Source organism: Scomber scombrus, chromosome 13, assembly GCF_963691925.1.
Source record: "Scomber scombrus chromosome 13, fScoSco1.1, whole genome shotgun sequence".
In the NCBI taxonomy this organism is placed as follows: domain Eukaryota; kingdom Metazoa; phylum Chordata; class Actinopteri; order Scombriformes; family Scombridae; genus Scomber; species Scomber scombrus.
In genome coordinates, this window is record NC_084982.1 from 12,504,001 (window position 1) to 12,523,118 (window position 19,118).

The 19,118-nt window shown below is 40.8% G+C and overlaps 1 protein-coding gene across 1 annotated transcript; it reads left to right on the forward strand.

Moving 5' to 3' along the window:
* Positions 1-11,904: 11,904 nt before the first annotated feature.
* Positions 11,905-18,003, forward strand: ackr3a (atypical chemokine receptor 3a). Its single transcript, XM_062432235.1, has 2 exons — positions 11,905-12,055; positions 15,126-18,003. Exon 2 carries the CDS (start codon positions 15,196-15,198, stop codon positions 16,327-16,329), a length of 1,134 nt encoding a protein of 377 aa, XP_062288219.1. The 5' UTR covers positions 11,905-12,055; positions 15,126-15,195; the 3' UTR covers positions 16,330-18,003.
* The last annotated feature ends 1,115 nt before the right edge of the window (positions 18,004-19,118 follow it).

Genomic DNA, 19,118 nt, shown 5'->3' on the forward strand with positions numbered 1-19,118 from the left:
TAATCCATCCTTTCACTCTTTCAGGGGCTACATTAAAATCCAATAAATTATACCTCAACAAAAACCACAGCTTGTCACACTTGGTGAGTGTGTGCATATACATGGGGAAAGCGAGGCACAGTTCGGGGCAGTTATATTAAGATTGGCACCAGGAAGGGTTTGTAATGAAGAACTACCAGCATTTACTTGCTCCCCAAACTGCTTTATGTTTTAAGTGAAGTTCCAAATGCCCCCCTTTAACTTCGTATCACAGTGTGTCCATTGTATGCTCCCCATCGTTATGGAACAGAGGAATTCACTCTGACATCCGACCACAATCATCCCCCAAACTACACCAATCACTGCAGCCCCTCACATCCAATTTATCTTTCAGTAAAGTAGAAAGGCTCTTACAAAAGAAAAAAATATTAGATTTATAGTTCAGCAATACATTTCTTTAATGACTATTGGCTCATATGTACAACTTTGTTACTGGATTGCATACGTGATCTACTAAGCAAAATATTTCAGTTGGATCTACCTTTTGCGTGACAGGAGGTCAAGTATTTTTATGGTTTTATTTTCTCATGAATTCAGGGCCTAAACTCCTTGCATGCATGAGTATCTAAATGTGTGTGTGTTCGCCAAAGATAAATCTCCCAGGATCCTGTGCTTGTGATCACAACGTTAACAGCTGGTTAGAAAAATGATAAAAAAGACTACAGCAGCTGTGGAGGAACACGACCACAAAGAGAGCCAAGGAGCCCTTTACACAGTCCAAAATAGGAGAGAAAAACATGGGTGAAAAAATAATAACAATCGCTGCCTCCTTCCTCTTTTTATGGACTTCAGCAGGATGTGTCTTTCATGGGTTGCTCTTTTCATCCTCACCTCCGTCCTTCTTTTGTGTCCGTCTTCTGCTCTCACCAGTGTGAACTTAGACAGGAAACTTTTTTCCACAACGGGACTTTTCACACATCTTTTGCTCATTAGAGATTTGAATGTTCACTGGAAGCCTGTGTATACCTCTGGGAATCAGGACGGTAGTTTACTGAAAATAAACAAACAGTTTCACAAATCAGGCTCCTGACAGGCACTTCACTTTGGTCAGCTAGCAGTGATAGGGCCCAAGCAAGCCTGCATTTGCAACTCTGAAACACTTACACGAAAGGCCTGCCATAATGTTTTTGATGAATGGATGGACAGGCTTGGCCCCCATTCAGGCTCTTATGTATAAAGTGCCTGGTACTGGGAGGCTGACATGAGGCAGCAAAGCTGTTTCATATTTACAAGCAGAGGTTGAGTGTGGCTGGGAGTTTCAGGGCTTTTCGTGGTTTCGAGAGTCAGTGTGACTCCCCAAAGGGTTAATACTGCAGTCAGCTATTACGCCCCTTTCAAAAATCCTTTCTATATATCTATAATAAGAAGCAGATCTCTACTATCTCCACCATAGCCTGGATCGTGATGGTAGAATCAGACACATGGTGAACACAGCACATCCTGTCCCTCACTCCCATGTGATCCCTTGCTCCTCTACGTTTTTATCTCCGGTTCAATCTTCTTTCTGGCTTTTATTTCATGCATCTTCCTTGAATATTTCTCCCACCGTCACATGCTGGTATAAACAATGAAAGACTACAAATGGCCTCATATGTTTTTGTCTTGGGGTAATAGATGTAACTGGGGCTCAGGGTTATAGATGAGACTATGAATAAAGGCTAGATGAATGGGACAGCTAGTGCTGGTGCCCCTCACTACGAGCTCCAGGCGCACAGGACTCAACTCCAGATGCTGCCTGGGTTGCCACATCCTGACTGTAATCCTCCTGCAGTGCCGCATTTGCTTGTGTGTGTGTGTGTGATCGGCGGGGAGATCATGAATGAGAACCACCTGGGAGACAGAAAAGTGTCTTGAGGTCATTTTCCATCCCGTGTTGCTCTGGTGATTTGATCGATTATTTTCTGCCTCAGGATCATTTGAAAAAGATGATGATAATGATGAAGTGATATTTACTGTGTTGCCATTTATATCTTTTTTCTTCAAAGTCATGGACTTTATTCTGTTGGCATGTTTATCTACATTATTTATTCCATCAGCTTGTTTGAGTGCTGTGGAATTGTGTTTACATCCAATAAAGCCTGCAGTGTTTGGTTTTCCCCCAGCGCTCTTGCTCTTGAAAACTTGGCATTTCTTGTTTGCAACTGGAACGTCACTTTGTCTATGTTAAATTGTCCTGTTTATAATTGGTACAACTGAAAAGTTTAAAACTTGAGTTAAACATAAACTTGATCCCAGTGACGATCCACTAACATAGAGCCTTTCATGCACAGCCACAGGCTAGCAAGGCAACACTTTTCAGGTAATGTAGCTGAGGAAACTATCTGTGGGCTTCTCCAAAACACAAGTGCATTCCAGCATTTTTGATGAGCCATTTTTCATTTAGCATGACAGGACAATAGGGGTAAAAGTTAGCCACCTTATCTGTGAACTCTGTGTCTGCATGGAAAAGCAGTGTGCTGTAAAGCACACATTGAGATTGTCAGGATAGGATTACTATATTAGAGCTGAAACCCCTGGGGAATGCAGTGAGACGGACACCTTCTCATGCAGCCTGTGGACAGATTCTGTCATTTACTAATCCTTTCTGGACACTCATTGTCCCCTTGAGCAAGACATTTCCTCAGCTATTACCTTTCTTCTGCACAATCCCAATGACCTGGCTCATATTAATGAACATAGTGTGTGTATGTGTATGTGTGTGTGTGTGTGTGTGTGTGTGTGTGTGTGTGTGTGTGTGTGTGTGTGTGTGTGTGTGTGTGTGGGTGGTTATGTGTGTGCATGCAAGAGAAAAAGGGTGGGCGTGAACAACTTGTAAAACTTGTGGAAAGCAGAACTTACTTTTCGCTGGAGTTGCTGCTGCTTGCAGTGATGATTGACAAAGTCAATGGACTGTATGAGCCATAGCCGGTCATGGTCAACAGCTAAGCATGAAGGCACTGACTGATTCAGTGAGGTCAGAGAAAGAGATGAGGGATAGGAGTGAACAAAGGGAGAGCTCTGAAACACAGCAAGGGAACAAATTTAAAAAGCAAGATTTTATAAAAATGTATATTTTTATATTATATTATCATGGATCAAATGACAGCATCCAACAGAGAAATATCCCCAACTCGTTTGTACCTTATACCTTCTTTCAGCTCATTGTTTTGGTTTTACAGGCAGGATAGTTACTGTTTTGATTCACTACTACCACTCTTATTCACATACTGTAGTTTCCAACAGCAGCCCACTGTATGCCACCTGTCCAGCACCAAACAGCAGAAAGACAAAATTAGCAACTAGTGTGTGAACAGAATGGAGCACTTAGCAGCTTAAAAGCCAGATGTTTCCCACAGGAGTTGATATAGAGCAACCATGCATGCAGATCTAAGAGAAGAGTGAACCCCACCCCAAATCAGTGCTAATGTTGGTCTGTGTTTGCTGGGTGTCTAAACAATAAATAGAGCTTGTTTCCGCTGTCCCCAAGAGACCAAAAAATCAGTTACTGCAGATTTCACACATCTGTTGAACATAAAGCCTTCTCTCACTTGTTTGACATAAGCAGGTCTCATATTTCACTTGCATTTGTGGGCTGGTGTGAGGGATGCTCTGTCAATGTGAGGAATGCCTTGATTGCTACATTTCCCGACAGGGACGCAGTCTTTCTGCCAAAGACGCACCTGCATGAACACATCCCTGAGAGAAAAGATCACCTCATCACAAGTTTGCAGAACATCAGTGACAAAACACTGGCTTGAAAATCTGAGACAAATTGATGAAGTGGCTGCCAATCTTTTGTCCACTGATTTTTGTTTTAATAGGTCCATTGCACTCCCTTGCATTCCCACACTCCTTCAGGAACTCGGTCCACTTCTCGTGCACACTGCTTTCAGCCTCACTGACACATTCCTGCCTGCTCCTGAGAGATAATTGGTGATGAATAAGTAATTAAGTGAAAGATGAGTGAGGATAGAAGAGCAGAGGAAAAATAGAATGTGAGAGAGTATAGAAAATGCATGAGGGACCCTCGGAGGAGGAGGAAGGTTTGTTGATGGTAAAGATGTTGTTCAGAATGAGCTTGAGAGGGACTTTCTGAATGGAGATTTGCACGAAAATAGACTGTTTCTCTCAGACCCCCCACTGCGACACAGAGCTAGACTACAATAGAAACAGAAGTCATTAGCAATAACTCTCTCAATCGTTCTTCCTCTGTTTTCCTCAACTCATTCTCCCACACCGCCACCCACCCCCTCCTTCTTTTACGTCATTCCCTATTGCAGTCTCCCACCCTTTTCCATCTCCTTATCTTTTGATCATTTTGTTTATGTTTGAAAATGTGTGTGATAAAATTTGGCTGTGTCTGAGACACTTTAAGAATATTTGAGAAGGAAAAAATAACAACAGAAGAAAATGCAATGTGTTTGAATAGTGGACAAATAAAAGTCTGCATGAACAACTATGCATCCTAGAAACTTTGTCTTTGTCAACACTTGTATCAAGACAAGCGTATTGGACTTATATAACTCCAAGTTACAATTTTATCTCAAAGGCCTTCTATCCTTTGAAACTCAAATCCAGATAAGAGAAATAAATAAACTACAATGGGGGAAACAGGAGGAGAAACCTCAGAAAGAGGAAAGGGAGGAGGGACTCTCCCAAAATCGGAAGAATAATAAAATTACAGTATGAAGAAATAGAATAACAGTTATTAAAACTACATTAACTGATTTTTTGGCTACTAGGGGGGAGAAGAAAACTGTGAACACAGCACTGGAGCCTGTCTTCACACAAATAAATACTATAGGTTGTAAATCCAGTTGCCAAAAATCACACAGTTAGGTTTGAGTGACAGAAGCAGGGGCTGTGGGTAATGTTGACTAGAGAGGGCTGAGCCTTCACTTAAGTTGGGACCAGGTTTTCTCATTTTATTGACAGTCTCAGCTGCTCCTCCCAGTTTTGCTCAACCCCCCCTCCACTCATTTGGAGGTGGTGGGTTGAATGGATCCTAACTTGCAAAAAGTAGACTTAGTGGACTTTGCTACAGGAGATCGCTGTTAACTTCACATTTCCAACTGCAAGTTGGGACAGTTTTTAAAAAACCTTACAGTTGTCATGGTGTTTACTATTGCCATGACAACGAAAGTTGCCTTACTTTAAGCAAGTAGTAACTGCAATTGCATTTCAAGTGATCAATTTACAGTAACCCAAAACATCATCTTTACTTGACTCTAGCCAAGTTGTTTTTGGGCTAAACCTAACCAGACCTTGTCACACCATAAAACACAATTATTTTTTTTATTAGTGTCTTGAAACAGTTTTTGGAAAGCACTGAAAGACATTTTATAAAATGTGTCTATTGGTCGTTCTGGAGTGCGCGGTACAAAAGACCTTCAGTATGTGGTTGTTTAATTTGGAAGATTTATTGCTACACTCACATATTATCACCTTTTAAGTTGATTTGGCAAACTTGTTAGCAAGCACCATTTTCACAGTCAACAAATATGAAAAAACATTAGCATTGTTTCTATGTTGTCTTTCTGGCCCTTGATGAAAGTAAGTCTATAATAAATCCTCTTTTAGCCCCGTTTTGCTCTCCACCATTTTATATCTGTCTCTAGTATCTACTTTATGTCTGTTTTGTGCAGGGCAGATACTATACAGTGGGATTATCAGAGCTTTCTCATGGAAAATAGCTTCCTATTGTGTGTGAAAATGAAACTAATAGGAGTACTGACCAAATAGTAAAGTTGGGGGCTGTGAAATCAAAACAAGATGCTAAAAGATGCTGAAATGCTAAGCGGAGGGGAGCAGGGATCATTTTCAAGCCTGTTCTCATCAGAAAAACAACAGTAATGTTGTAAAATTCAGCGGGCAAAAATGACCTATACGCTTATGGCATCAAGTGATTGTAGCAATTATGACCCAGGGAAGTGACAGTTATGGACTGTACTAATATAGCCTTATTCTAGTCATTATGACCACTCAAAGCGCTTTTACACTACATGTCACATTCACCCATTCATACACTGATGGCAGGGTGCCAACCTCCTCCTCATCAGGAGGAAACTAACCATTCATACACTGTTGACACAGCAACGGGAGCAATTTAGGGTTTATCTTTCCCAAGGACATGTGACTGGAGGAGCTGGGAATTGAACCGCCAATCTTCCAATTGGTGGACGACTGCTCTACCTCCTGAGCCACGGCTGAGAGTTCAGATGATGTCACTATCAGGGAACTTCCTTATTCAGTGGATGTACTGTACCACTATTCGTTTCCTGTTTCCAACCACAAGTGTCATGTTTCCAATGTGCATACATGTCCATTTTTAGCCCTCAACCGTAATGTAGTGTTAACTGTTGCCATGATGACAAAGGTTGCCTAATATTAAGGAAATATTGTTGTTTCAGTTGATTGTTTTTAATTGTTTTGTGCCTAAACCTAACCAAGGTTTTTGGAGTGTGGATCAGAGAGAAAATGTCGAGCAAAATTATGACTTAATTTCATTTGATTTAATCTCCTTTCATTTTAATTTGCCCTATTCATAGATGCAATTTGGCGTGACGTGTCCATTTTTGTTATGAAATATTTGCATCAATCAAAAATACTGTAAATACATTCTTTTTCATTCAGATTTTTAAGTAGTAAATTTTTCTGACAAAACATAGCTGAATGGACTTATCTCAGGCAACATTCCCTTAAGGTTTGAGCTTTCACTTTTGTTTGTCTCTATAGAGGCTACTGTAATATGGGCCTATGTGTGAACCAAGATGAAGACAGAAAAAAACCTGTCCGAAGAACAAGACTAAAAAAGAGTGAAATGGGCTGTTTTAATATCAGCTACAGGTTGATACTGCTATTCTCCTTTTGCCTTATGTGTAACTTATAATTGTTATACATGTCACAAACTGGCTCAATATAAGTGACAAAGAGGGGAGACAAGTCAGGATTTAAGTGACAAATGAAAATATTTTATTGTAACTTAAACAACATAACTATCTACAAAAAGCATGAGGTGTGGAGCGGCATCAGTAGTGAATGTAGTGTGTGGATGACTGAGAAATTTGTGTGCTGCTGTTGAATGCAAAAGAAAACGCCAAAACGAACCCAGAACCTGTAGCGACGTGGAGCCTAGAAGAGAGAGAGAGAGAGAAAGAATGAGACCAGGCTGGCATTTATCATCTTGGTAGAAGCCTAGCCAGGTGTCAGCAACTTGCCCTAACGACCCTCCCTGACTGCCAGCTCCTGCAGGAAGTGATCAACTGCATCATGGTGAGCAGAAAGGGAGGGTCGTAACACCTCCCTCCATAAGAACGAGGTTCCAGTTCGTGTTATACATCGAACAATTGACACTTTACAAACAATATGTCCCAATCTGTCATGGTTCATACATTACTAATAGCTGACGAGCAGTACTGCACTCCTTCCAGACTGCATCCTCCAGCACATCCCTCCATCCTCACTAACCCAGCAGCCTTGGTACCAGAGGAGCATTTTAAGGGGATGAAGAGCCGAGAGATGAGCAGAGGAGAGCATGGAAATGAGACACGGCATGCAAATGAATAGACTAATGTGCCCGAGACAGTGCGTCCGCAATTACATTGTCAGTTCCCTTAATGTGTTGGATGTCTAAGTTATATGGCTGCAGGAACAGCAACCACCTCATTAGCCTCTGATTAGGGTTTTGCAGTGAATTCAAAAAGGTGAGGGGGTTATGGTCAGTTAAAACTGTAAACGGAGATACCCCATAGCCGACATAGACATCAAAATGCTGCAGAGCCCAAACAAGTGCCAAAGCCTCCTTTTCAATCACTAAATAGTTGTGTTGACGCTTGTTAAATTTTTGTGAGAAGAAGCTCACGGGGCAGTCTACTTCAATTAAAGAGGAGCACAGTTCAGTTATTCATACTCTACCTCCCCCTCTAATGTTTATCCTGCCTAAATAGAGATTTAATCTTGTTTAAATCATAACTCACAGACATAATATTTGATAACAGAGCTTTTTTACGGTCACAGTATGAAGTCATACAGTTGTACTGATATGTCTTTACTTAAACAGGCAGACACATTTTTAAAACAGAACTTTAATGAAGTATTTATAATTGATACGAGATGGAGGAAAGGAGGGAGGATGGAGGGAGTGGGAGCCAACAGCTTACTACCACGTTCTGTTGCTGTTATACTTATAGGGTTCCAAAAACCCTCCCTTTTCTGTTTTTCTTTATGTCTTCTCTTTTTCTGTCCTTTTCTCATAATTTTTTCTTTCTGACTGTTTTCTTTCTGCACCTCTGTCTGTCTGGTTTCGGTCTGTGCCTTCTTCTTGTGAGACCAGAAGCATCTCACCTTTTTTCTTTTCCAGACAGAGTACATCCAGATGCTTCTTCTCCTCCTGCATCTGTTTGACTTGGGCCTCCCATGTCTCTTTTTTCTCATCCAGCTCCTTTGTGAACATCTCATCCAGAGTGTTTCACTTGATCTGCCAAGTTATCTCATTCTGGAGAAGTTCAATCTGTTCGCTGCTAGTTCGAAGTCTCAGCGAGCCCCTTGGGGAGATCCTCCTTTACCCTCCAGAGCACCAGGATTTCAGTGTCCAACTGGTTGAGATGCTCCTCCAGTTGCTTCACTTTCTCATGCTTTCAATATTGTCTGCTTCCTTGCTCTTCATTTGGAGACTTTACTACAATCTCTCACAGAGATTGTGTTACTCCTCTGTTTGAGTTATTCTGTGAACTCCATCTCTTTGCTCAACAGACTTGCCTTCAACCAGCTTATTGTCACTTTTTCATCCTCAGTGCCGTCAAGAATGGGCCTCACAGTTTCATACCACCGCTTGCAGTCAGTGACCACCTTTTGAACATTTTTGAGGTAATCTCTTAGATGTCCACATTAATTGCAAGGAGGCATTTCAGCATCTGGTCACGGATGATCTATGCTGCATCTGAAAATCTTTCCTGCCATGTGGGGTTGTTTCTTCTGATCATGCTTTATGAAACAAAGATGAAATCATGATGTCTGTTGGTGCTGCAGTTGTCTGTAGACTGTAGGGGATCGTAGTGGTCTTTGGTTAACTGTACTTTACTCTTGTACATGATAGTTGTGTGCAGCTGATGGGAGTTACTGTAACTCTGTTCTCAGATACTGACAGCAGAACGTTGTCCCATCATAAAAGATTTCCTCACAGTTGGTTCTGTTCTTTCTGGTGTTTGTAACTCAAATATCAATGATATAATGCATTTCTCAATGTTTTTAACAGCTCTCCAGATGTCATGTGACTTCACAGCAGCACATCCAGCACAGATATCAGATTAAAAAAGACAATCTTTGGCACATTGATGTTGAATTGATCAATCTGATGCAGGTTAAGTTAATATTATTTACATTCTTAACTAATGATCACTGAACCAGCTGACTTTTGCTTTACTGGTCTGGACGGTGATTTATCAACAACATGAATTCAAACACATCTTGTCACCTGACTAATCTAAAAAATAACAAATAAGACTTTATTTGTATAATAATATTCATAATTAGCTTGTTACATGTCAGTTCACGTCATGTTAAACTGGTCTGTGCAGTGCAACAGTGTAACTGACCTATTGAGAAAGTAATATTGTATTAGTGCATGTTCTGACAGCTTCTGTTCTGATATCACATTAAATAGGTTTTCATCTAGTCTGACAGTCCAAGTCAAGTCTTGACTGATGGTCTAAGGCAGTTCTCTGTTTTCTGTGCTTTTCCTTAAACCAACATAAGAGCAGAACAGAAAAGTAACCAAACAGGAGGCAGGGCCATCATTCTGCTAGGAGCACCACAAAGTTATCAAAGTTAACATATACAATAAACTCAAAATCCTTAATCATACATAAATATATTTAGCTTATAGCTAAACTCAATTATAATTTTATACTGTTTACCTTTTCACTAATTTTTGACCCTAAACTTACCATAACTTTAAACTAAGTCTTCAACCTAAAATTCATACACACACACCACACACACATACACACACACACCCCTGCTTTTCCCAGCTCAGCTTCCCTGTGAATGAGGACTGCAGAACAGAGGTTGGCAGCAGTCTGCAAGGCTACGGATGCTTATCAGAAAGGCTTACAAATCCCCCCTGATGCTCCTGATACGGAGGACAATGGGTATGCGTGCGTAGTAGGAGCTCTCTTTAAAGCCTCATTGAAACTGACTTTACCACTCTGGTCTTTAGTGAGGTCAGTGTAGCCTGCTGGCTGTATTTCATCACTGAATACAGACATAATAAACTTCAGTAGGGTGACTTGTACTGGTCACTCATATCTTTTTCCAAAGCAAACATGCTGGACACTCTCCACCTGGTTTAGACAATACTTGTTACTCATATGATACCAAAATAGCTGCTTTGACTTATGAGCTTTATCAAACAATATTACCATCATTTGGCAATTCAAACATCATTAATCAGTTGTTTTTTTACAATTTCTCCTTCTTCTTGTTATGCTGCTTTGTATTGAACTTGGGGTTAATTGCCCTGGTGGAAGCAGCTGCGAGGCCACCAGAGCTGCAGGTGAGCTTTCAGTGGCTTTCAGAAAACACATGAGCCACCCGCTAGGCTTTGTTCTGCTTCTAAGAGAGTGTGCCTAAACTGAGATTGAATAAAGGCTCAAACAACAATGAAACAATGAAACAATGAAACAACAAGGGATCTACAGCTGAGATTAGTGCAAAGTATTGCATTGTCAAAAGACATAAAATATAAAAATCAACATTTTTGCCATCTTAATTTTGTGGGCAGATTTCTTCAGAAAATGATTCTGGCCTCAGATTAAAATGTAAACCAAACCATTAACATAAGTTTTGGTGTCATTCGTTATTCAGAGGGTGTTTTTTCAGTTACCTCTGTGGGAGTAGATGTTGGGCTTAACCCGTTTGTTGGTTTTGGGTGGCAGCTGAGGGCAGTAAATGTGGTTTACTGACTGTCTGCCTGTCTGGTTTCATATTTGGGTAACTCTGGGGTGTGGCACTCAAAGGGCACTTCCCCCACCTTTGTATGAATGTGGTTAATATGCATTGTGCATGTGTTTGCCCTATGTGCCACAGATTGAAAGATGACATTATTTTATAGCAGTTACTAAAGCATATTAAAATGTGACTGAATCACTGTTAAGATGCATGTGTGCAGCCTCTAAATAAGCAACCTGTTATTTAAATGCTATACAAATTGATTTAACTAAGTGCTTTGTGTAATATACAGTCATATTATGCTCTATATACTTTGCATTCCATGTTTTAAAAAATGGTAATTTCATGCTAAATTTTGCCTGAAACTGATTTATTATGTAGGCTATCAGTATTATATATAGCAGTTACTATATTGTAATAAAATCATTAAGAAAACACTTACAGAACATGTGTGCAGCACTCAAACAGTTCCAGTGTCATTTTAAATTGCACAATTTCTTATGTTTGCATACCTATTATTGCATCTTTTTCTTGCATGGGAGCCACCTTCCTACAACGTTCATGCATGAAACTATATAATTATAATAATTCAAGTAGGATATTGTGCTATACATGTACACAGCACGTACAATACACGTTATAGAAAGGTTTAGACCCGTAAGCCAAAAACTTGAGGTAAGGTGCATATTCAATAATGGTTGTATGAAATGTTGCATTGTGTGTCATTTATAGTGTATGGTGTGAGGAAAGCAGGAAATTCAGCTTTATTTCTCCTCCTTGACCGAAACTTGCTGAACTGCCTGCTGTTCATTGTGCGCCTGGGGTGATGCCATGCCAATACGCACTGCCTTTAGGGCCAGCCTTGGAGGCGTAACTCTTGTGAGTATCAGCAAGTGCAGAGCGAGGAACAAGCTCAGATTTATGTAGGACGGGGAGGAAAGCACGCACAAGTTTTCCTGCTGTGGAGCTGAAGCTATCCTGCTGTGGAGCTGAAGCTACCCTTCAACAGCCAAAACTAAGCGAAAACTAATTTGAGAAAACGAGTCTTTGGAGAGAGGAAGACTTAAAAACAACAACAACAAAAACAAAGGTAAGCTGCAAAAATGGGCTTGTGTGGCGCAGTAAAAGTGAGCGTTCAGGTTTTTCAGCTTTCTAACCACATTTACTAATCCCGAAAGATGCTCGAAACTTGCGGTTTTCTGTGCTCTCAGATAAAAATACGTTGATAGTTTAAGGGATAGATTAGAACAATTTTGAATTGTCACAGTTAGCAAGCCGGAATAAATCAAGTTCTCTATTATTTCTTACATCATAGCAACATAAAGCTCTTTTAGGAACATTTCAATAACATTTGAGTGATTTATTTGTATCTCTCCATCTTTCCCAGTGGTCTTTCCGCGCTGTTTATTTACCACCCCATTCAAACACTGAGTCAGGCTACTGTGAGCTGACATGGCATCTGATAAGAGAAGTTTGTTTCCAGCATGGAACAAATCAACAATGGCAACAATGTCATTGTGTGTGCTTGTCGTCAGAAACAGTTATGTGCGTGGGATCCTCCATGTCCCTTTTTTTAAGGCAGTGATTGTATCCTAACCACAGAAAGCTTTTACTGAAAGACTGACTGAAGAAGCTTCTGACAAACATGGTGCACCTGCGCTATTCTTGTAGGCACCATTAGCACATGAAAATGTCCTTCAATCGCTTTTATTGTCTGTGTATTCAGAGACAAAAGCCGTTTTCAGCTAATTTGTAACTGGATGCTCTCGAGTTGAATGCGAGGGGAAGAGAGAGGGAGAGAGAGAGAGAGAGAGAGAGAGAGAGAGAGAGAGAGAGAGAGAGAGAGAGAGAGAGAGAGAGGGAGAGACAGAGGTGGGTAGCTGTTATCTGATGGTGTAGGTGTTAAAAGGTTAATTACCTTGAAGCCTGTTGGGCTACCTGGCACCTCCAGGTATTTTCCATATAATATAAGGGAATTAGACAGAGACCATTGTAAGGGATTATCTCAGCATAGAAAATCCCCCTGTTACAATAGCTTTCTCCAGTGTCTCCAATGTCTCAAAGTAGCTCAGAGTAAAATTAAAGGTCAGCTTTCTGACATTGACATTTTATCTCAGGCAGTGGTGGCATACCTATTTAGATCCATTACTAAGTAAAATGTAGTAACACCCCATTACAACAAAATCCCTGCATTGAAGTAAAAGAACAGAAGCATTATTAGCTATATGTGTCAAAATCAAGATTACTCATTGCCTCCCGTACATGTTATACTGCAATGAATTGTTCATAGATGAAATAGCCAGATGGGATTTTAGTTTTTTGCTTATCTGTTGGATTAAATGCCCCAAAAATCAAGGTACTTCATAAAATGGATGTAGTTATCATATACAAATGTAACATTTCCTCATTTAATGATTTGCAACATTGGCCAAAGAAGATGGTTGACAGTATATTGTCATTGCCCAACCATAGACCCTGTCAGTTTTATTATGTTTTTTTACAATAATTACTGATGGATTTACATGTAAACTGCATTTCATTGTTGCAGCTGGTCTAGATGGAGCACCAGCAGTTGCAACAACGAATCAGTTTTTTACAAGCTGTTGGGGCTGCAACCAATGATTCTTTTTATTATCGATTCATCCACCGGTCATCTTCTCGATTAACAGATTAATAAATATCCATTATAGTTCCCCACGGCTTTTTAAAATGTCTTACAGTCAAAAACCCAAAGATATTTAGTTTACCATAATGTTTGACTAAGAAAAGCATGAAATCATGAAAACTGAGCCTGAACCCAGCTAATTTTGGGCATTTCTTCTTAGTAGTTGTCGGTTAATCTTCTGCCGAATATTTTCCCCTGACCTGTAGTGGAGTGGATGTGTATAATAGCATAAAATGTAAATATTCAAGTAAACTGATTACAGGTAGACATAACAAATGCTGCATATCTTAATCAGTTCCAGGAAGCTTTGTACATACTTATTTTCAGTAAAAGAAACCTTCCTTTTCCTACAATCAGCCTCTTTGTGGCCTGTGTTCCTATGTACATACAGCACAAGCCTGCAACAGATGTCTGAAGTGTTCTCATTTCACTGCCTCTCAGCCTGCTGCGTCGCTCAGTGGTCGGTGACCCTCGTTTATATCACGGTCGGACCATTTTGCAGGCGTCAAGCCTCCCGCTGATCTCTGCACACAATTCACTCTGTGGGCGTAAGAGCCACTCAGGGGCAACAGGAGTGTTAAGGCGCTCGTGTTCTGGTTTTGATCTGTCACCTTTCACCTCTGGCAGGCTGCCAGTTAAAGGAGCTGAGAGAGACATCACAGCACAAACTGTGAAGACTAGGTCGATGCAGCCTTGCAGGGATGAAAATTTCACTGTGGCTCCTTTGGCATTTTGGCAGAATTACACTGGATTATTGGCTTGCCAAGCTGCTCCTGTGATCTTGCATATTGCTTCAGTCACCTTACTCTGTATATATATGTAGCTATTTGAAATTGTGTGCATGTGTTATTAGTTTCAGATGTGTTAAAATGACGTATTCAAGGTTATGAGCAGCCTTCCCTTTGATCGTCTGGGTGTTGACAGCTCCCTCTACTTGCTTGCTGCAAGAGAAGAGAAGAAACACAGGATTTCTTTTTTTTACCATAACAAGCATGTTAAAGGAAAACATTCTTTTAAGTGGCATCAGGTTTCCCACCCTGACCAGTGCTTTATCTTGGAATGCCAGGAACGCTCCGGAAATACACTCTGTTTGGATTTCTGGATCCCACTTCCTTATGACTAATCTTCACTCGGTGCTAGTGGAGCTAATGTAAACATTTATTGTACTGCCCCCTGACTTCACATCAATCATGGAGAGCTTCTGCGTTTGTGACACGACAACAGAAAGCCTCTATTAACTCAGGAAAGCAGTGTTTTAACAAGTTAACCACATTAAAATTCTTCAGGATCTGGTGGCATACCACAAGTGGATTTATGTTTTATTAGCTCGTGCAGTTTAAGTCCACATAGGTAAAATAAGCCATGTTTTATGCAATAGAAAATTGCTTCTTAAATGTATTATTGTAGGTGAGATGAAGACCCTGATACCATTGAATCTTTAGATCTGTATAAATTATGTTGCAAGAAATGATGTATTGATGTCTTGTTTTCACAGGATCTATCCCAGGTCAGACGTTGTGTGTCTTAACTCCCAGTGGTCTGTGGTCCTCTGCCAGTGCTGAAAAATGAGTCTGAGCACCAGTGATTTGGAGGACCTGTGGGAGTCGTGGGGGTATTTCAACTTTTCTGAAGCCATTGGCAACCTATCAGGTGTGGATGCAACAATATGTGTCACGGCGTTCAGCCGCGGCGCACTGCTCAAATGCATGTGTGTTCTCTACACGTTTATCTGCATCGTCGGTCTGGCTGCTAATGCTCTGGTCCTCTGGGTCAACATTTGTCGTCAAAGAGACTCCACTCACCGCCACGAGACACATATGTACATCACCCACCTGGCAGTCGCAGACCTATGTGTGTGTCTCACTTTGCCTGTGTGGGTTATCTCACTGGCCAAGCACGGCCACTGGCCCTTTGGTGAAGTGGCGTGTAAACTCACACACCTGATGTTCTCTGTCAACCTCTTCAGCAGCATCTTCTTCCTGGCATGCATGAGTGTGGACCGCTACCTATGTGTGAAGCGACATGGAGACAACGAGGGAGGTGCGCGCAGGAAGCTAATTCGCCCAATAGCGTGTTTGGGGGTGTGGCTTCTGGCTCTGGTTGCCTCCTTGCCAGACACTTACTTCCTGCATACTGTGAAGTCATCCCATGGGGACACCGTGCTGTGCAGGCCTGTGTACCCAGAGGCAAACCCCAGGGAGTGGATGGTGGGAGTGCAGCTGAGCTTCACCCTGCTGGGCTTTGTTCTCCCCTTCCCAGTTATTGCAGTGTTCTATGCCCTGCTAGCCAGAGCTTTCAATCGCTCATCTTCTTCTTCATCCTCCACATTAGACCAGGAGCGTCGTGTGAGCTGCAGGGTGATCCTGGCTTACATCGTAGTTTTCCTGGGATGCTGGGGACCGTACCACAGCGTTCTCCTGGCTGATGCCCTCTCTCAGCTGGGTCTGGTGCCTCTGACCTGTGGCCTAGAGAATGTGCTCTATGTGGCCTTACACCTCACCCAGTGCCTGTCCTTGCTCCACTGCTGTTTCAATCCCATCCTCTACAACTTCATCAACAGAAACTACCGTTATGACCTCATGAAGGCCTTCATCTTTAAATACTCCACAAGGACGGGCTTGGCACGCCTCATTGAGACAACCAACATGTCCGATGCTGAGTACTCTGCCGTAGCTGTAGACAACCCACCATTGATCTGAATCTACTCTATGAGCATTTTTTGAACACTGTTGCTAAATCTATGACTATAATGCAATGTAAACATATGTTACAACTGATTTGTCGTTATCACAATCTATTCACTATCAGCAATATGCTTTATATTAGATAGCATGAGAAGAAAGAAAGAAAAAGCAATTGTCTTTACAGATGAGGTAAGTAGAACATTGTGAAGTTGTGAATAACGACTTTGATGGACTGATTGAAAAAGCACTTAGTTTTATTACATGGAGCTGAAACTGAAATCATATAAATATTGTTAGTCATTTTTAAAACCAAAATAATGACTATGTGTAAAATCATTGCCTTTATATGGTATGTAGGATTGTATTTGGTTTGTGTCTGTAAATATGCCATTGGGTTTGAGGGAAGCAAAAAAAAATCCTCCCTCGACTTTGTGTATAATCTGATGGGCATTGATAGTATTAGCAGAGTAATATTTTTAATCTTTCAAGTTGTATTTATGTATGTTTTAGCTGTTTTTTGTCGTTTTTTTGCCTCTTTCAAGTTGTAATTCATACACTGATATCTGCGAAGTGCTCCACTTCATACAATGCTGCCTCATCATTTTAGTCACTCCACTGACAGGCTCAGTGTTCAAGTCCTGCTGTCTTATTATTAATCATAGCATTTTGTCACATCAGTTCAATCCTTCAGATAATTAATATAAATCAATTTGGAGTCGTTGCATGCAGCTACGGTCTTTGAATTATCAAGTAAATGTGTGTTCTGTGGGTCATACTTCAACATTTTGGGGAAATATGCTCATTTTCTTTCTTGCTGACAGTTAGATGTGAAGCTACAGCTGGCTTGCAGTTGGCATAGCTTAGCATAACGACTAGAAGCAGAGGGAAACTGCTAGCCAGGCTGTGTCCAAAAGTAACAAAACCTGCCTACTAGCACATCTAAAGCTCAGTAACTAATATGTTACGTCTTGTTTGTTTAATCCGTCCTTCAACATCCCCTACAAATAATTTACAGTGCAAATCAACTTTATAGTTTTATTTTCATTCTTAAAATTTCCAAAATGTTGTCTGAATGCTTCAACTGGGACTACTGAGATTAAAGAGCTGATAGATGTATCTCCCATATCCTCTGAAATGTACAGTATGAATACTGTACTGTCTCTTTGCTTTGTATCATCAAATGGTACACATATTTATGTGGTTTTATCCTGCTGTGTCAGCACATAGACCACAGACAGTTAAGACATTTATGACCAAATATAGACTGAAAAGCTTTATTGCGCTCATGTACTGAAGGCTGCAGCTGTGATGCGCAACAACCAAGTGTTTATTAGGGACCAAATAACGAAAACGTCACTGCATAACTTTGACGGTTGTGTGCGTGTGTGTGCATGTGCGTGTGTGGATATGTGTCACCGCTTGACACTAAGATACAAATGTTTTATGTGTCATAAACATTGAGTTACATAGTTTTCTTACTATCTGTTTTAGGAAGGAACACACTCGTTTGATATGCTGACATAGAGCCTATTGTGTCATGTGATTGGTTACACATGTATGCTTTTACACTGACTTTATGCGATTAGAAAAGACTTGAGACACAAGCATATGTCTGCAAGAACAGAGGCATTCCTTTGGTATTGTAATGTGTAACATGTGTTTTGTTATGTATTAAATACGGAGAAAATGTTTTGCCTCAGTGATTTCTTGTCTAAATAATCCAACAATTTAATATCCTCCATGCCTCAAGATCCTAGAAATACTGTTTTTCAGCTGAGCAGCTTCAATGGAATGTGTTTCAGAAAGACTTTAGTGTTTATTTTGAGGCATTGAATTCATACACACACACACACACACACACACACACACACACACACACACACACACACACACACACACACACACACACACACACACACACACACACACACACACACACACACACACACACACAAAACGATCCAGATTCAGCTGAAACATAACATCATCCCAGCTATCATGTAACTTAAAACTTTAGGCAAATTATGTTTCAGTTATGCAACACAAGCTAGGCTCTAGGGTGACTGCAAATACATCCTTTTCAATAGATGTGACAGTAGCTTCATTTCAGACAGTAGAAGAAGAAAGTGAGTTCCCTCCACTTTAAAGACACATTTTGTTTTTACCTTTATGGTCAGATGAGAAGATGAATTTAGATCAGTGGTGTATTTCCTAATTTATTGATACAAAAGTGAAAAAGGAACAGTTTATCTCTGAATCACTTTACTCCAAACAACTGCATGGAGAAATGTATGGTGTGGCATTTTCTATGTCTGGTCAGCTGCACTACTCATCAGTGTTTGTCCCCTTTAACCCCTCTGCTTAACCTACTGTACTCTCCTGGGAGAGAGACAACACCCTGCCACTGTTAATTACAGGATACTTGACAACACTCCTAGCTTGCCTCCATGCAATCATCTGCAGGTTCCAACTACTTCAGCCTTTTCCGCTCATCATCAGCCTTACCCTACGCACTCCTCCCATGGGATGAAAAGTCTCTGCGTACAGCGACCACAAGAACTTCCCTGCCAAGGTCAACACTCATACTTGCTGGAGGAGAGAAGTGTTGATGTCGGTCCTCCCAGTGCTCCCTCCTATCCTGGGGAAATTGCTGGTGAGTAAAGTACATGGAGTACACCGAGAATGTCCACATACACGAACAACTTCTTTCTAATTTTCATTAGATGAAGATCAGGAGCTCAAAATGTTTTATTAGTTGCTTCCTTGTATGCTTCCTCTCTCTGACATCTGAAAACAATTTAGGA

Excerpts from the sequence above, each read along its gene's own strand:
- ackr3a (XM_062432235.1), top strand. The coding sequence starts at position 15,196 with ATGAGTCTGAGCACCAGTGATTTGGAGGACCTGTGGGAGTCGTGGGGG.